The sequence below is a fragment of the Pristiophorus japonicus genome, chromosome 3, assembly GCF_044704955.1.
Source record: "Pristiophorus japonicus isolate sPriJap1 chromosome 3, sPriJap1.hap1, whole genome shotgun sequence".
In the NCBI taxonomy this organism is placed as follows: Eukaryota; Metazoa; Chordata; class Chondrichthyes; family Pristiophoridae; genus Pristiophorus; species Pristiophorus japonicus.
The window spans coordinates 96,361,666-96,380,423 of NC_091979.1; the positions used below are offsets into that span (position 1 = coordinate 96,361,666).

General features: G+C 44.1%; 1 protein-coding gene across 5 annotated transcripts in view; it reads left to right on the forward strand.

The window, feature by feature from the left end:
- LOC139259806 (coiled-coil domain-containing protein 148-like) overlaps positions 1 to 18,758 on the forward strand; it is a 217,185-nt gene that overhangs the window by 76,049 nt on the left and 122,378 nt on the right. For all 5 annotated transcript variants that reach the window (XM_070875598.1, XM_070875597.1, XM_070875599.1 and 2 more), the window contains 2 exons: positions 3,200 to 3,295; positions 6,857 to 7,020. In XM_070875598.1, coding sequence (XP_070731699.1) covers positions 3,200 to 3,295; positions 6,857 to 7,020 — 260 coding nt within the window. The remainder of the gene's footprint in view (positions 1 to 3,199; positions 3,296 to 6,856; positions 7,021 to 18,758) is intronic.

The following is an 18,758-nucleotide window of genomic DNA, read 5'->3' on the forward strand; positions in this document are numbered from 1 at the left end:
TGTTCTATACATAATCTCACTTACTCACACAATGGTTTTACACAACACTACTGCGAAACACTTGTTTCGTAGTGAAGGCTGTTAACCCTTGCCACCTTTTGCCGACGGTTAATGGAGCCTTGCTTTGCCAGTCAGATGTTGCAGCCCAGGGCAGTGTTGCCTTAGTTAAGTATCAGCTCTACCGCACAGAGAGGCTCCGCTTACACGCTTCTGTTCAAATGGAGAGCTTTTCCAAACCTACTTCACCATCTGAACTCAAGGGGGCGGACTAAGGTATACGGGAATTACAAGACCCAAATAGACCAAGATCCGTCTCGTTCACCTTCTACCATCCTGGTTGTCGCATGATTCAACGATAATGTAGTTGTTTACTCATAGAAATATAGAAAATAGGGGCAGGAGTAGGCCATTTGGCCCTTCGAGCCTGCACCGCCATTCAATAAGATCATGGCTGATCATTCCCTCAGTACCCCTTTCCTGCTTTCTCTCCATACCCCTTGATCCCCTGACCCGTAAGGGCCATATCTAACTCCCTCTTGAATATATCCAATGAACTGGCATCAACAACTCTCTGCGGCAGGGAATTCCATCGATTAACAACTCTCTGAGTGAAGAAGTTTCTCCTCATCTCAGTCCTAAATGGCCTACCCCTTATCCTAAGACTATGTCCCTTGGTTCTGGACTTCCCCAACATCGGGAACATTCTTCCTGCATCTAACCTGTCCAGTCCCGTCAGAATCTTATACGTTTCGATGAGATCCCCTCTCATCCTTCTAAACTCCAGTGAATAAAGGCCTAGTTGATCCAGTCTCTCCTCATATGACAGTCCAGCCATCCCTGGAATCAGTCTGGTGAACCTTCGCTGCACTCCCTCAATAGCAAGAACGTCCTTCCTCAAATTAGGAGACCAAAACTGAACACAATATTCCAGGTGAGGCCTCACTAAGGCCCTGTACAACTGCAATAAGACCTCCCTGCTCCTGTACTCAAATCCCCTAGCTATGAAGGCCAACATACCATTTGCCTTCTTCACCGCCTGCTGTACCTGCATGCCCACTTTCAGTGACTGATGAACCATGACACCCAGGTCTCGTTGCACCTCCCCTTTTCCAAATCTGCTGCCATTCAGATAATATTCTGCCTTCGTGTTTTTGCCTCCAAAATGGATAACCTCACATTTATCGACATTATACTGCATCTGCCATGCATTTGCGCACTCATCTAACCTGTCTAAGTCACCCTGCAGCCTCTTAGCATCCTCCTCACAGCTCACACCGCCACCCAGTTTAGTGTCATCCGCAAACTTGGAGATATTACACTTAATTCCTTCATCTAAATCGTTAATGTATATTGTAAAGAGCTGGGGTCCCAGCACTGAGCCCTGCGGCACTCCACTAGTCACTGCCTGCCATTCTGAAAAGGACCCATTTTTCCCGACTCTCTGCTTCCTGTCTGCCAACCGGTTCTCTATCCACGTCAGTACATTACCCCCAATACCATGCACTTTGATTTTGCACATCAATCTCTTGTGAGGGACCTTGTCAAAAGCCTTTTGAAAGTCCAAATACACCACATCCACTGGTTCTCCCTTGTCCACTCTGCTAGTTACATCCTCAAAAAATTCCAGAAGATTCATCAAGCATGATTTCCCTTTCATAAATCCATGCTGACGGGTCTGATTCTGTCACTGCTTTCCAAATGCGCTGCTATTTCATCCTTAATGATTGATTCGAACATTTTCCCCACTACTGATGTCAGGCTAACCGGTCTATAATTACCCGTTTTCTCTCTCCTTCCTTTTTTAAAAAGTGGTGTTAAATTAGCTACCCTCCAGTCCATAGGAACTGATCCAGAGTCGATAGACTATTGGAAAATGATTACCAATGCATCTACTATTTCTAAGGCCACTTCCTTAAGCAATCAATCATAGCAATCAATCTATCGCTCAGTTACATAGAATGTACAGCACAGAAACAGGCCATTTGGCCCAACTGCTCCGTGCCAGTGTTTATGCTCCACACGAGCTTCCTCCCACCCCTCTTCATCTCACCCCATCAGCATATCCTTCTATTCCTTTCTCCCCCATGTGTTTATCCATCTTCCCCATTAAATGCATCTATACTATTTGCCTCAACTACTCTAGGTGGTAGCGAATTCCACATTCTCACCACTCTCTGAATAAAGCAGTTTCTCCTGAATTCCCGATAAGATTCTTTAGTGAATATCTTATATTGATGGCCCCTAGTTTTGGACTTGCTCCCCCCCCCCCCCCCCCCCCGCCCCCTACAATTTTACGTTTTTTTACCCCTTGTTCTGGACTCCCCCCATCAGAGGAAATAGTTCCTCTCTATCTACCTCAATCAGCACAACAAAAAAAGCATTATCTGGTCATTATCACATCGCTGTTTGTGGGAGCTTGCTGTGCATAAATTAGCTGCCGTGTTTCCCACATTACAACAGCGACCACACTCCAAAAGTACTTTATTGACTGCAAAGCGCTTTGAGACGTCTGATTGTCATGAAAGGCGCTGTATAAATGCAAGTCTTTCTTTCTTTTTAATTACTGCCAATCAGCCTCTCTGGCATTCACAATTAACTATTACAAGTGTGGAGTCTCATTCCTTCAGGCTTGATATTGGCGATTTAAAAAATGTCATATTTAAGATTTTTTTTAAATTTCACTTTTCCTTTCTGTCTCTTTTCTCTCTCTCTTAATCCAACCTTTCTTTCCCTCTCTTTATTTCTCTTTCTGCACCTGATTTGACACTGAATTCATCCACTCTAATTTATACTTTATTCTCAGTCCTTGTAAATTATCGAATCCTTCAATCTGACTGGTTAAAGAGACTGCTTGCCCTGTTCACTAAGGTCCCAGATGCCCTGTTTCCCTCGCTGTGCCGTTATCAGCTCACATGTTCAGCAACTTACTACGCAATTTTTTTTTAAACCTAAGCATGCAAGAGCAAGTCTAACTAACAGCAAATTATGGCCCATAATGTTTGCCCTAGGATCTTCGTAATGATGAAGAAAATATAACTATCAGCCAAAGCTTTACAAAGTTTCCTATACAATATTACTGTTTACATTGTCCTGAGGGGAATGTAATTTAGCTATAAGTTTTTAACACTTGCTATTCTTACACTATTTACACAAGCAACTTGTGAAGCCAATGTATTTCATAATATTTTTGTGAATTCAGGTGGAACATGTAAGAAACCAACAGAAGGTCATAACAGACAGGCTTGAGCAAGAGAGACACATCTTGGAAGAACAGATCAAGAATATTATATTTGAGGTAAAGGATCAAAAATAAATAAAGAATAGGAGGGTATATTTTCTGGTCTGCTCGGTACTGAAACATTGGAACTGGTGCATTGTGTGCTTTTGGGCTTATGCAAATTGTGAAAAGCCACCCCTTGCAGATCTTCTGGGTTCAGCCATCATTTAAAATTCAGAATTAACTCCTTTCATTATCAGAAAAGTAATAGAGAGCCTGCAGTGGAGTGGTGTTTCTATGTTGCAAGTCAGTTGCAGTTATTTTTGCAGTGGATAACGCAGCTCTGCAACTGGCTCCATGCAAATCCAGAGCGCATGGAGGCAAGTCTCCTCAGTTATTGCCAGTAGATATACCAGGACCTGCAGATATGGTGGTGGTGTAATCTTAAATTGTTTCACTGTTTAGTTTGTAAGGCACCAAATGGCTGAAACAGTTGAAGAATCAGGGAGAAACAAAATGGAAACATGCCCAAATATTGGTAAAATTGGTTACATAAGAACATAAGAAATAGGTGCAGGAGTAAGCCATATGGCCCCTCGAGCCTGCTGCGCCATTCAGTAAGATCATGGCTGAACTTCTACATCAACTCCACTTTCCTGTCCTATCCCCATATCCCTTGATTCCCTTAGTGCCCAAAAATCTAACGATCTCAGTCTTTAATGTACTCATCCACAGCTGTCTGGGGTAGAGAATTCCAAAGATTCACAACTGTTTGACTGAGGAAGGTTTATGTCATGGTCATGTGGATACCTGCATGGAACTGCAGGTCTATAAAGAACCGCCTTAAGGCGGGAGGATCGAGCAGGAGGAGTCAGAACAAAGGATCAGACAGCTTGAACACATGGTCAACTTCACTCCAAAGGATTGGGGTAACAGTGATCTTTTGTATTTTCTGCCTGGTTATTGTGTGTAACTAGTTGTACTTGACCATTAAGATTGCTGACTGCTACCGTATTGGTTGTCTTGTTGAATCAGTCTACAGTGACATAATAGTGCTTGCAGATGTTTTGCTCAGGGAACAATCTCCTTAGCACGCTTTCTTTCATCTTCTACTACTTAAGCCATGAAATACTATATTTGGGGTACTTTAAAACTCACATCCATCACTCATTTCAATTTGATATGACAACTGCCACAGGACTCTACAGCTTCCACTTAGAGACGTAGGCCTAGAAATTTGGGTTGTTTGCACCACCCGTTAATGCGCCGCTAACAACTCCCGATAAATTCTGCGGGAGTTTAACTGCAGCGGTAACCTGTAGCGCCCCATTCCGCTGCGCCGGTGATGATGATGTCATTACCGTGCGCAGTCCCTCCGTTATTGCCTCAGACCCTAAATTGGGTGTCGCCGCCTGAAGCTGCGCCTGGCGATGCCAGCGATAGCTTCAGGGGTTGTGAACCGGGCGGCAGGCTGCTCGCTGTGTGATAATTAAAGGGGAGGTATCGGCATTGAAAAAAACAATTCTGCCAATTTTTCCAAGTGCCCCGTTGACGCTTTGAACGCGTGGTCCGCGCCGCAATCGGTCAGCCTGGCACTCTGCTTGAGTGCCAGACAGTTCGCACGGCATCCCCACTCTCTGGTTGTCCAGTTGGCCCATTTTTATACTGCAGTGTTTGCAGCTTGGGCCTTTCCCTTTAATATATATATTTAATATATAGCATAGCGCTGTGCCTCGCTCCCTACACGCCCGCCCCGCTAGCGCCCCAGAAAGGAAGTGGAACACGTTATTTTGCGCTCCACTTCCTCATGGGGGCGGTAACCTGAAGTTAGCGAGCAGGGCGGGACTTCCGCACCTGGTGTAAAATGTCCCACCTCCCGGATATTACCGCCCAGAAAAGGGACACAATGGAATTTTTCCCCCTTAGGATTATCAGGACATTGTGATGAGTTCTGGGGTCACAGTTGAGGTAGATTTCACCTGAATTGGACTGATACCAAGATACTGGTAGAAAAATTAATAAGGAAGTAGGGATGCGTTTAAACTAGTGAAATGGGAGGAAGGGACAAAGCAGTCTGAAATAAGCTCGGGAGATCAAGACAGACGTTCCTTAAACAAGGATAAAAGGGAGAGAGGGTAAAGCGAAAGATCGTGATAGAAAATGTAAAGCGTAAAGGAAGTTCAAATGGGTTAGGGTTGAAATATTTATATGCGAGTGTGAAAGCATGAGAAATAATGCCGAATTGTGCGTCGACTTCTCGGGGTCAGTTTTCCTCTACTCCATGCCTATTTCCTAGACATCAAGCTGAGATGAAGGGGTTGTCATATGAAGAAAGGTTGAGCAGGTTGGGCCTATACTCAATGGAGTTTAGAAGACTGAGAGGTGATCTTATTGATACGTATAAGATTCTGAGGGGGCTTGACAGGGTAGATGCAGAGAGGATGTTTCCCCTCATGGGGGAATCTAGAACTAGGGGGCATAGTTTCAGAATTAGTGGTCGCCCATTTAAAATGGAAATGAGGAGGAATTTCTTCTCTCAAAAGATAGCGAATCTTTGGAATTCTCTACCCCAGACAGCTGTGGAGGCTGAGTCATTGACTATATTTAAAGTAGAGATAGACTGATTTTGAACAATAAGGAAGTCAAGGATTATGGGGAGCGGGCGGGGAAATGGAGTTGAGGCCAAGATCAGATCAACCATGATCTTATTGAATGACGGAGCAGGCTTGAGGGACCAAATGGCCAACTCCTGTTCCTATTTCTTATATTCTTATGTAAGCAAAGGAAAAAGGGGCGGTGACTTGTTACACTAGCCCTGTGCTTCACATGTATGGCCAAGGAGGAGGAGTGCTTCTGCGTGGAACATAACATAAGGACCGGGGGGGAGACACCAACATATCTTGCACCTCATTTTCCTGTGTCTCTACTGGCAAAGGCCCACACGCATCAGTGGCAATTGCAAGAGGACCTTTGAGGTTGTGCCCAGCCTCCTCAGTTTGAAAAATTTGAGAAGAGACTCCTCCAATCTCTAAATAAGTAAGTGGAGGATCATCAGGCCATTTTTTTTTACAACTATCTGATTTTGCAGACAATATTTAGCTCTTTATTTATGCCTTGAACATTCCAAACCTGCTCTGATACCAAATTTTAAACAAAGAAACAAACACAACTCAAAATCTAGTATCAAAATGACATTGATAAAATTCAAATATAAAAAAATTAGAGAAGGAAGCTTCTGCCTCTAAGAGCTTCTTTACACAAATGGAGCTTATAGACTTATGTTCACTAAAGTTGAACAAGCAGAGTGCATATCAGAATTCAATCCTAAACAGGAAATATCGCAAATCCATATTTGCATATTTTTCAATTTCATTTTAATATGTAAATGTAATTTTGTGCAAGTGCACTTTCGGCCATCTTGAAAGACTGGCCAGAAATCTCCACTCACTAATTAAGTGGAGACCCACAATATGGATCCCCTGCCAATTTTGCTGCCCTCATTCGCAAGTTTCGTGCTCATAGAATAATTAACTTCATTGATACTATTTCAAATATTATTGGAAATGGAGATAATTATGAAGAAAATTCCATAGAGGACTATCACTATTCATGCTTTTCTATCTTTTCTTATATAATCAGGAAGAAATCCCCCCTAATCTTGATGAAATTCCAGAGGATGTACATTATTTGAAATGCCCGTATCCTGACTTAAAGGCCTCTGTTCTGCAGGAGTTCCAGAATCTCAATGCAAAATACAAATCTCAGCTGGAGGAGATCAATCATCAATATAAGTTCACAGACAGGTAAAATAACGATTATGCAAAGAATGAATTATGAAGTCAATCTACCTATTATCTTCCTGCTATATAGATGGACGCGTTCTTGATACTGCAGTGGATGTGCTTGCACATAAGAAATAAGAGCAGGAGTAGGCCATTTGGCCCCTTGAGCCTGCTCCGCCATTCAAAAAGATCATGGCTGATCTGATCCTGGCATCAACTCCACTACCCCACCCGCTCCCCATAACCCTTGACTCCCTTATCATTCAAAAATCTGCCTATCTCCATCTTAAATATATTCAAAGACCCAGCCTTCTACCCTGTCAAGCCCTCTCAGAATCTTATATATTTCAATAAGAAATGGGCAGCAATTTTCATCTGCCTACCACCCTATTCATTCTGAAAGTCTCCCGCCCATTGATCCCAAATTTTCTACTTTAAGATGATTATAGACAAGAACTTAGCAAATATGTCTTCAGCACAATAAAAAATGTCATATCTTGACCTCATGCCATATTTTTCAACAGATATAGACACCTCTTTAGATGGTTTAGTTAATTGAAGTTTTCTTACAAAAAGCAATAACATGTAAATAATTCAGATTCTTCATTGTGATTCAATGGCCTGGAATTTGCAGTCAGCGGCATAATTGTGGATTACACTGCTGGCATCTGAACAGAATGCGTACATAACTGCTGGGAACCCTCCTTCGAAAGGTTACTGTCAGACACTGCGGAGTTGAGCGTACTGGTCCACGGATCCCAGGGGTGCACCGCATATGTATGTGTACCTGGGATCACGTGGGCCAGTGCACCAATCAGGAAACACCATAAACACAATGACTACAAGATGGCTCTGCAGCAACTTGTCATCATGTGACTTGTCATATGACCCTTGTATTATTTTTTACATCAGAAGTTGCATTACCATAGTAGTCCACTAGGATAAGCAGTAGTCCACTCGGGGAAGCTCTATATTAAACTTCTCCCTCCTTAATTAAGAAGTAATCATAACAAAATAATCATAATACATAATTTGCATGGTTATATGCAGCAAAAGTTATGGACTTATTTTGCCATATTTTCAAATCAAACATAACCACTGTTTTTCTGTTTCGAAGAGGATACCTTCGCACTTGAACAGAACTTTTCAAACATGGTGTCGAATTTAGACTCATTCTAGGCTGAGCCTGAGGAGACTTTTTCTCCAAGGGCAACCCTTGATCCACATTTGGACTCTCTACAACTTCAGAATGTTTGCCTGCCCAACTTGGACTCAGACTTAAATTCTGACTTTCTCTTGGACTTGTTTCTAGTACATCTGTTGTAGGATTTGCTACTGGTACTCTACTCATAACAAGACTATCTGACTCAGCAGAAGTAATCAAATCATTCCAACCTTCAACTCCTTCCACATCTGTCGGTAAAATATGATCAATGTGAACAAACCTAACCTTTCCATGATCAAACATCTTGACCAAATATGTGCGAGGACCACATATCTTCACTATTTTTCCTGGTAAACTTATGGTAATGGTTCTTGACTCTATCCTTCTGATTCAATTTCACCCTTCACTCTTACTCTACCCCTATCATGATTCTCTTTCTGTCTTAATTGTTTCTCTTCTACGGAATGTGTCAAGTTTGGCTTTAACAATGACAACCTGGGTACTGGCTGTTGTTTGAGAAACAACTCGCTGGTGTTCTACCAGTGATTGTATGAGAGTATTATGCAGTGGCACGGGAGGATAAAGGGCGGCACAGCGACTGGGAGCAGCGGCAGTCCGAGGAGACAGCATCGCGAGAACGGTGCGGCGCGGGAGGATAAAGGGTGGCACAGCGACTGGGAGCAGCGGCAGTCCGGGGAGACAGCTGGTGCAGAGGCAGAAAGTAAACAAAGAAATAAAACGAAATCGAAGTGTGACGTTACAGCCAAGCGGGTAAGTGATTGGCTGGTAGATTGGTGAGTATTTAATCTTTTTCTTTTTCTTTTTCTTTCCTTATCAGTAGGTAACCTTTGGCATTGTTGACAAATTAAGTTAATTTAAGGGTTAAATCATGGCAGGAGAGCCCGGACCTGTGTCATGCTCCTCCTGTGCTATGTGGGAAGTGTCTCTGACTACTATGTGGGCAGGAAGTGTATCCAGCTGCAGCTCCTGACAGACCGCATTGCGGCACTGGAGCTGCGCATGGATTCACTCTGGAGCATCCGCGATGCTGAGGATCTCGTGAATACCATGTTTAGTTAGTTGGTCAAACGGTAGGTAAAGGTTACTCAGGCAGATAGGGAATGGGTGACCATCAGGCAGAGCAGTGGAAGGAAGGTAGTGCAGGGGTCTCCTGCGGTCATCTCCCTCCAAAACAGATATACCATTTTGGGTACTGTTGGGAGAGATGACTCATCAGGGGAAGGCAGCAGCAGCCAAGTTCATGGCACCATGGGTGGCTCTGCTGCACAGGAGGGCAGGAAAAAGAGTGGGAGAGCTATAGTGGTAGGGGATTCTTTTGTAAGGGGAATAGATAGGCATTTCTGCGGCCACAGTCGAGACTCCAGGATGGTATGTTCCCTCCTTGGTGCAAGGGTCAAGGATGTCTCGGTGCGGCTGCAGGGGTATTTTGGAGGGGGAGCGTGAACAGCCAGTTGTCGTGCACATAGGTACCAACGATATAGGTAAAAAACGGAATGAAGTCCTACAAGCGGAATTCATGGAGCTTGGAGTTAAATTAAAAAGTAGGACCTCAAAGGTAGTAACCTCAGGATTGCTACCAGTGCCACGTACTAGTCAGAGTACAAATAGCAGGATAGTTATGATGAATACATGGCTTGAGGAATGATGCAAGAAGGAGTGATTCAAATTCCTGGGACATTGGAACCGGTTCTGGGGGAGGTGGGACCAGTACAAACCGGACAGCCTGCACCTGGGCAGAACGGAACCAATGTCCTAAGGGGAGTGTTTGCTAGTGCTGTTGGGGAGGGTTTAAACTAATATGGCAGGGGGATGGGAATCTATGCAGGGAGACAGATGGAAGTTAAAATGGGGGCAGAGGCAAAAGGTAGAAAGGAGATAAGGAAAGGTGGAGGACAGAGAAATCAAAGGCAAAAATCAAAAAGGGCCACATTACAACATAATTCTAAAAGGACAAAGAGTGTTAAACAAACAAGCCTGAAGGCTCTGTGTCTCAATGCGAGGAGCATTCGTAATAAGGTGGATGAATTAACTGTGCAGGTAGCTGTTAATGGATATGATGTAATTGGGATTACGGAGACATGGCTCCAGGGTGACCAAGGCTGGGAACTCAACATCCAGGGGTATTCAATATTCAGGAAGGATAGACAGAAAGGAAAAGGAGGTGGGGTAGCGTTGCTGGTTAAAGAGGAGATTAACGCAATAGTAAGGAAGGACATTAGCTTGGATGATGTGAAATCTGTATGGGTAGAGCTGCGGAACACCAAAGGGCAGAAAACGCTAGTGGGAGTTGTGTACAGATCACCAAACAGTGATAGTGAGGTTAGAGATGGCATCAAACAGGAAATTAGGGATGCGTGCAATAAAGGTACAGCAGTTATCATGGGTGACTTTAATCTACATATAGCTTGGGCTAACCAAACTGGTAGCAATACGGTGGAGGAGGATTTCGTGGAGTATATAAGGAATGGTTTTCTAGACCAATATGTCGAGGAATCAACTAGAGAGCAGGCCATCCTAGACTGGGTGTTGTGTAATGAGAGAGGATTAATTAGCAATCTTGTAGTGCGAGGCCTCTTGGGGAAGAATTACCATAATATGGTAGAATTCTTCATTAAGATGGAGAGTGACACAGTTAATTCAGAGACTAGGGTCCTGAATTTAAAGAAAGATAACTTCGATGGTATGAGACGTGAATTGGCTAGGATAGACTGGCGAATGATACTTAAAGGGTTGATGGTGGATAGGCAATGGCAGACATTTAAAAATCACATGGATGAACTTCAACAATTGTACATCCCTGTCTGGCGTAAAAATAAAATGGGGAAGGTGGCTGAACCTTGGCTAACAAGGGAAATTAGGGATAGTGTTAAATCCAAGGAAAAAGCATATAAAGTGGCCAGAAAAAGCAGCAAATCTGATGACTGGGAGAAATTTAGAATTCAGCAGAGGAGGACAAAGGGTTTAATTAGGAGGGGGAAAATAGAATATGAGAGTAAGCTTGCAGGGAACATAAAAACTGGCTGCAAAAGCTCCTATAGATATGTGAAAAGAAAACGATTAGTGAAGACAAATGTAGGTCCCTTGCAGTCAGATTCAGGTGAATTTATAATGGGGAACAAAGAAATGGCAGACCAATTGAACAAATACTTTGGTTCTGTCTTCACTAAGGAAATATTAGGGGAGAAGGAGGAACTGAAGGAAATCCTTATTAGTCAGGAAATTGTGTTAGGGAAATTGATGGGATTGAAGGCCGATAAATCCCCAGGGTCTGATAGTCTGCATCCCAGAGTACTTAAGGAAGTGGCCCTAGAAATAGTGGATGCATTGGTGGTCATTTTCCAACATTCTATAGACTCTGGATCAGTTCCTATGGATTGGAAGGTAGCTAATGTAACCCCACTGTTTAAAAAAGGAGGGAGAGAGAAAACAGGGAATTATAGACCGGTCAACCTGACATTGGTAGTAGGGCATCAGTTATTAAAGACGCAATAGCAGCGCATTTGGAAAGCAGTGACAGGATCTGTCCAAGTCAGCATGGATTTATGAAAGGGAAATCATGCTTGACAAATCTTCTGGAATTTTTTGAGGATGTAACTAGTAGAGTGGACAAGGGAGAACCAATGGATGGGGTGTATTTGGACTTTCAAAAGGCTTTTGACAAGGTCCCACACAAGAGATTGGTGGGCAAAATTAAAGCACATGGTATTGGGGCTAATGTATTGATGTGGATAGAGAACTGGTTGGCAGACAGGAAGCAAAGAGTAGGAAAAACGGGTCCTTTTCAGAATGGCAGGCAGTGACTTGTGGTGTGCCACAAGGTTCGGTGCTGGGCCCCCAGCTATTTGCAATATACATTAATGATTTGGACGAAGGAATTGAATGTAATACCTCCAAGTTTTCAGATGACATTAAGCTGGGTGGCAGTGTGAGCTATGAGGAGGATGCTAAGAGGCTGCAGGGTGACTTGGACAGATTAGGTGAGTGGGCAAATGCATGGCAGCTGCAATATAATGTAGGTAAATGTGAGGTTATCCACTTTGGTGGCAAAAACAGGGAGGCAGAATATTATCTGAATGGCGGCAGATTAGGAAAAGGGGAGGTGCAACGAGACCTGGGTGTCATGGTACATCAGTCATTGAAAGTTGGCATGCAGGTACAGCAGGCGGTGAAGAAGGCAAATGGGTTGTTGACCTTCATAGCAAGAGGATTTAAGTATTGGAGCAGGGAGGTCTTATTGCAATTGTACAGGGCCTTGGTGAGGCCACACCTTGAATATTGTGTACAGTTTTGTTCTCCTAATCTGAGGAAGGACGTTCTTGCTATTGAGGGAGTGCAGTGAAGGTTCACCAGACTGATTCCCGGGATGGCAGGACTGACATATGAGGAAAGACTGGATCGACTAGGCTTATATTCACTGGAATTTAGAAAAATGAGAGGGGATCTCATAGAAACATATAAAATTCTGACGGGATTGGACAGGTTAGATGTAGGAAGAATGTTCCCGATGTTGGGGAAGTCCAAAACCAGGGGTCATAGTCTAAGGATAAGGTGTAAGCCATATAGGACCAAGATGAGGAGAAACTCCTTCACTCAGAGAGCTGTGAACCTGTGGAATTCTCTACCACAGAAAGCCGTTGAGGCCAGTTTGTTAGATATATTCAAAGGGAGTTAGATGTGGCCCTTACGGCTCAAGGGATCAACGGGTATAAAGAGAAAGCAGGAATGGGGTACTGAAGTTACATGATCAGCCATGATCATATTGAATAGTGGTGCATACTTGAAGGGCCGAATGGCTTATTCCTGCACCTATTTTCTATGATTCTATGTTTAATTAGAAAATTTGCCAGTTTGTGATCCAATGACATCTGCCATTTCTTTGGATTTGGATTCAACATGATGAGAGCACGTTTTACAATTTGTACTGTGCGCTCTGCTGCACAATTTGAAGCAGGGTGGTATGGTGGAACTTTGGTATGTTTCACACCATTTCTACACATGAACTGTGCAAATTCTTCTGAACAAAATTGCGGCCCATTATCAGACACAATTTCTTCTCGGAGGCCATATGAAGAAAACAATCTTCTCAAATTGTCTAGTGTTTTACTTGTTATTTTCCGCATTGAAAACATCTCTACCCACTTCGAATGGCTATCAATCACAATGAACAATTGTTATCCTTCTAGCTCAGCAAAATCTATATGTAACCTTTGCCACACCCTGGGAGGGCATTTCCATGGCTGTAATGGTACTGATGATGGTTTCTTACTTACCGATTGACATGTTGTGCACTGACTAACTGATGTACTCTATATTTTTATCTAAACCTGGCCACCATAAGTAACTACGTGCAAAACTCTTGGTCTAGCATATTCCCAAGATCTCTTAACAATTTGGACCTGAACTTATTTGGAATAACTATTCTTGCACCGCATTGATACAATCTTTATCCACTGATAATTCATTCCTACGAACGAAGTATGGATGAATATCTTCCTCTGATACCTGGTTTGGCCAGATATTTGTTATGTAATCATACACCTTTGACATAACTGGGTCACGTTTGGTAGCTCTAACAATCGCTTCAGCGGTGACTGGCAATTCATCAACGTATGAAAAATAGAACACTTCTTCACTATTGAGTGTAACTTGTGATACGGATGGCAACCTGGACATAGCATCAGCATTACTATCTGACTTAGGTACAACAATAATGATTGTAGCACAATTACTTAGATCTATCAAAGAGATGATGTTCTCAGATTCTAGTCTTTTGAGTTCTTGCTTAACTTTATCCTTGAATGCGTATGGTACAGGACGTGGCTTGCAGTAAACTGGTCTAGCGTCCTTCTGTACCCTGACACTCGCCTTGAAACCTTGGATCAGACTGTCTGTTTCACCGAACACTTTGGATACTGCTTGATGACATCATCTTTCCTTGCAAATTTTGTATCCACATGAAAAATCCCATTCCAATTCAGCTTCAGTGATCCCAATCAATTTCTACCTATCAGGCTTGTCTCCTGCCACTACTATGAGCGGCAAGCTCTGAAACTCATCCTTGTATTTCACCGGTATGATGACACGTCCTACAACAGGAATTTTCTCTCCTGAGTAGCCTCGCAGCTCTATTTTCGATTTCTCCAGAGGAAAGTCACTCAACTTGTCGAGCTATAGCGATTTCGGTACTGCGCCCATGGATGTACCAGTGTCGATTTCTATGGGTCTCCTGGTTCCTGCAACATCTACTTGGATGATAGTACTTCGCGAATTGTTTTTAGGTATCCTTGTGCTCCTGATGACGTGTATCTCCAGAACCTCCTCGTCCTGTTGCTTCTCTTCCATGCTATGTAGTCTCTGATGATTTCTACTTCCAGCATTGAACATCGGTTTACTCTTCAGTAGGCATGCCATCGCAAGATGCCCAGTTTTCTTGCAGAAGAAACACTCTTCCTTCATATATGGACAACTTTGAGCAATGTGTTGTCCCAGACACCGATAGCATGACTTCAATGTGCTGTTACCTTGGCCAGTTGCTGAGGTGTTGGAGCACAACTGCCTTTTACTTTTAACCTGCAGGCGATTCACCTCAGTTGTGTGACGACTGCAAAGGGTGCAAAATTCTCGGGTGTATTGGTCAGCCATATCCAGTAACATAGCTATCGGACATGCTAAATCAAAAGTCAAGTTAGGGCTTGTCAACAACTTCCTTCTGATTGCTTCATTTTTCATCCCACAAACAAATCGGTCATGTGTTGCTCAGTTAAGAAAATTTCCGAAATGACAGTGAATGGATAGCTTTTTTAAAGCTACAATGTACTCACTGATATTCTCGTCAGTTAATTGATTTTGTTTTCCAAAATGATAACTTTCAGCAATTTCCAAGGGCTCAGGACTGTAGTGCTGAACTCCGTCAATGGTGTGTCCTTCGGCTTGATGGGAACATACACATTTTTCAGGGTTTCATATACCTTTGGGCTGCTTCAGTCAAAAAAGTAGCCCATTTTCTGTCTAACACCACCCCGTTACAGTTTCCATCATCGGGGGCTTTGATGATACTATTTGCAGTGAAAAACATTTCTAGCCACTCTACATACACTCCAAAAGTCTCTCGGTTGTGATGGAACTCACCCAAGTGCCCTAATATTCCCATAGGTGCAGCCATCTGGACTCTTCAGTTCAGCCAAGTGTACTTGAAATTTACCTTGGATTTTTAGCTGTGCTGCAAAACAAAGAACCTCTCAAAGTCTCTCTGTTGGTTGGCTGGAATATCCACCAACAAAAATCTCAGCTAATGAATCCAGAAACCCTATCCTACATCACCAATGTGATATATTCTTTACGACATTACAAACACACTGACTACAAGATGGCTGTACAGGAACTTGTCATCATGTGATGACCCTTTTATTATCTATACATCAAAAGTTGCATTACCAGAGTAGTCCACTAGGTGGAGCAGTAGTCCACTAGGGGAGCTCTATATCACAATTCACCCCATTATTCTATGACACTTCTATAATTAATGTACCGACGATTTGAGTGTAATGAAAGATGGATACATATTTGGATCAATTTAAGACTGAGGCTTTGATCTCCTTGATGGGTTTCTACCCTCTTATAAGTATTGGGGTAACAGGTATCAACATTGCAGTGTTTAATCACAGCCACATCCAGTCGGACCGTATCAGAAAAGCTTTCCAAAATTACAAACTGTTTAACAACGTACAGAAGTTAGCAGAAATACATTTGTCGGTTTACTGTCGCCAAAACTAGTTGCCTGTGAAAAGCTGGCAGGATGTTGACCAGAACATTGAAAGTATCTTTTCTTCACAAGAAAGCAGGAAACTTCTGGACCCACTTAAAACTAAAACTATCAGGGGGCAAAATTGCGTATTGCCTCGTTTGGGGGCGGGAACCTTTGAGATGCGGGACTTCCTGTGCCCGATGCGGAAGTCCCGCCCCATGACCTAAATTCGGGTTACTGCCCCAGAGAGGAAGTGGAGCGCAAAGTCGGGTGCTCCATTTTCTCTCGGGGGTGGGTACGGGGACGCTAACCGGGTGAAAGTCGGAGCACTACGCAGTCCCTCCGTGGCACGGACCCCGCAGAGAAACGAATGGAGGCCAGACCAGTAAGTCAGGCGAAAATTAAAAATGGCGACACGCATCTCCCCTTTAACTTTCACACCGCGAGCGGAATGTGGCCCAGTTTGCGACCCACAAGGCTGGCGCTGACATTGCCCACGGCAGTCTCATGGGGCGGTGCCCAATTTGCACCATGGTACGAAAACAGGCCGCCCCAGGGCGAAACCAAGTCGCTGGGCACAGCGATGCCGTCATTGCCAGAGGCACAGTGGCCTGGAGGCAATTGAAATCTGGAGAATTTCAATGTCGGAGCGGATGATCTGTCAGGTCGAGCTTGACCAATCGCAAGTTCAGGATTTAGCTCATGCGCAATCCCGAACTTGCTGTCCATTTCAAAGACAGTATAACAATGTACTCTGAGAGTATGCTGTCATTCCGACTGCAAATTCTGCTCCATTATAAATAAAACAAAAGCACCTGCCATATTGCAAGTATTGATGTTGCAATCAGAATATATTTGACTAAAAAGCAACAGCCAAACTAGAAGATGAAAAAAGGATGTCACACTAAAATGCTTACTAAAAATAAATGCTTGTTGTAATGTGGTACCACACGCGACAGCTGCAGGAAAAATGCAGGGAGCAGCGCCAGCCCTTATACATGGCCTTTTTCGACCTTACAAATAGGCCTTTGACATTGTCAACCGCGAGGGTCTATGGAGCATCCTCCTCCGTTTCAGATGCCCCCAAAGATTTGTCAACATCCTTTGCCTGCTCCACGACGACATGCAGGCCGTGATTCTTACCAACGGATCCATTACAGACCCAATCCATGTCCGGACTGAGGTCAAACAGGACTGCGTCATCGCTCCAACCCTCTTAATCTTCCTCGCTGCCATGCTCCACCTCACAGTCAACAAGCTCCCCACTGGAGTGGAACTAAACTACCGAACCAGTGGGAAGCTGTCTAACCTTTGCCGCCTCCAAGCCAGGTCCAAGATCATCCCAACCTCTGTCGTTGAGCTGCAGTACCCGGACGACACCTGTGTTTGCGCACATTCTGAAGCTGAACTCCAGGATATAGTCGACGTATTTACCGAGGCATATGAAAGCATGGACCTTACGCTAAACATCTGTAAGGCAAAGGTCCTCCACTAGCCTGTCCTCGCCGCACAGCACTGTCCCCCAGTCATCAAGATCCATGGCACGGCCCTCGACAACGTGGACTATTTTCCATACCTCGGGAGCCTCTTATCAACAAAAGCAGACATTGATGAGGAGATTCAACACCGCCTCCAGTGCCAGTGCAGTCTTCGGCCGCCTGAGGAAAAGAGTGTCCGAAGACCAGGCCCTCAAATCTACCACGAAGCTCATGGCCTACAGGGCTGTAGTATAACACCCGCCTTCCTGTATGGCTCAGAGGCGTGGAACATGTGCAGCAGACACCTCAAGTCGCTGGAGATATATCACCAACGATGTCTCCATGAGATCCTACAAATCCCCTGGGAGGACAGGCGCACCAACATCAGCGTCCTTGTCCAGGCTAACATTCCCATCCCCAGCATTGAAGCACTGACCACACTCGATTAGCTCCGCTGGGCAGGCCACATACTTCGCATGCCATACACGAGACTCCCAAAGAAAGTGCTTTATGCGGAGCTCCTTCATGGCAAACAAGCCAAAGGTGGGCAGCAGTAACATTACAAGGACACCTTCAAAGCCTCCCTGATAAAGTGCAACATCCCCATTGACACATGGGAGTCCCTGGCCAAAGACCGCCCTAAGTGTAGAAAGTGCATCCTGGAGGGCGCTGAGCACTTCGAGTCTCAACGCCAAGAGTGTGCAGAAATCAAGCGCAGGCAGCGGAAAGAGCGTGCGGCAAATCAGTCCCACCCACCCCTTCCCTCAACGACTGTCTGTCCCACCTGTGACAGAGTCTGTGGCTCTCGTATTGGACTGCTCAGCCACCAAAGAACTCACTTCAGGAGTGGAAGCAAGTCTTCCTCGATTCCTATGATGATGACCACAGCTTAGTTCCATAAAAATATAGTTTAAAAATTGCTTGCTACTGTTAAGTGTTTTTTTAAAAAACCTCAGGACTGATTTTGCTTTCAATTGCACTTGCTCGCTTCCCAACTGCAAGGAGAGGAAAAGGATGTGGAGACCTGAGACACCTGGGCTCTGCCACTTTTATGTTGCTCTTGCCCCAGGGAGTTGGTGTAGGACAGAATGACTGTGTCTGTATTGCAAGAGACACAGGCTTAGAGCAGTCAAGTAAATAAGGTAGGCGGAGGCATTTCTGGCCTTCCCAACTCATTTTCCTCCTGAATTGCTGGTGGGGTATCCATTTTAAAGGAGTGCTCATAACAGATGAGCCTTAGGTATTACTCCCAGACCTTCTCTGATCTGAGGAGTGCGCAGTAGCAGGGCCCCCCAAAAAAGTAAGTCACTTTTTATTTTGGGACATCGAGTAAGAAACCGGGCTGGAAACC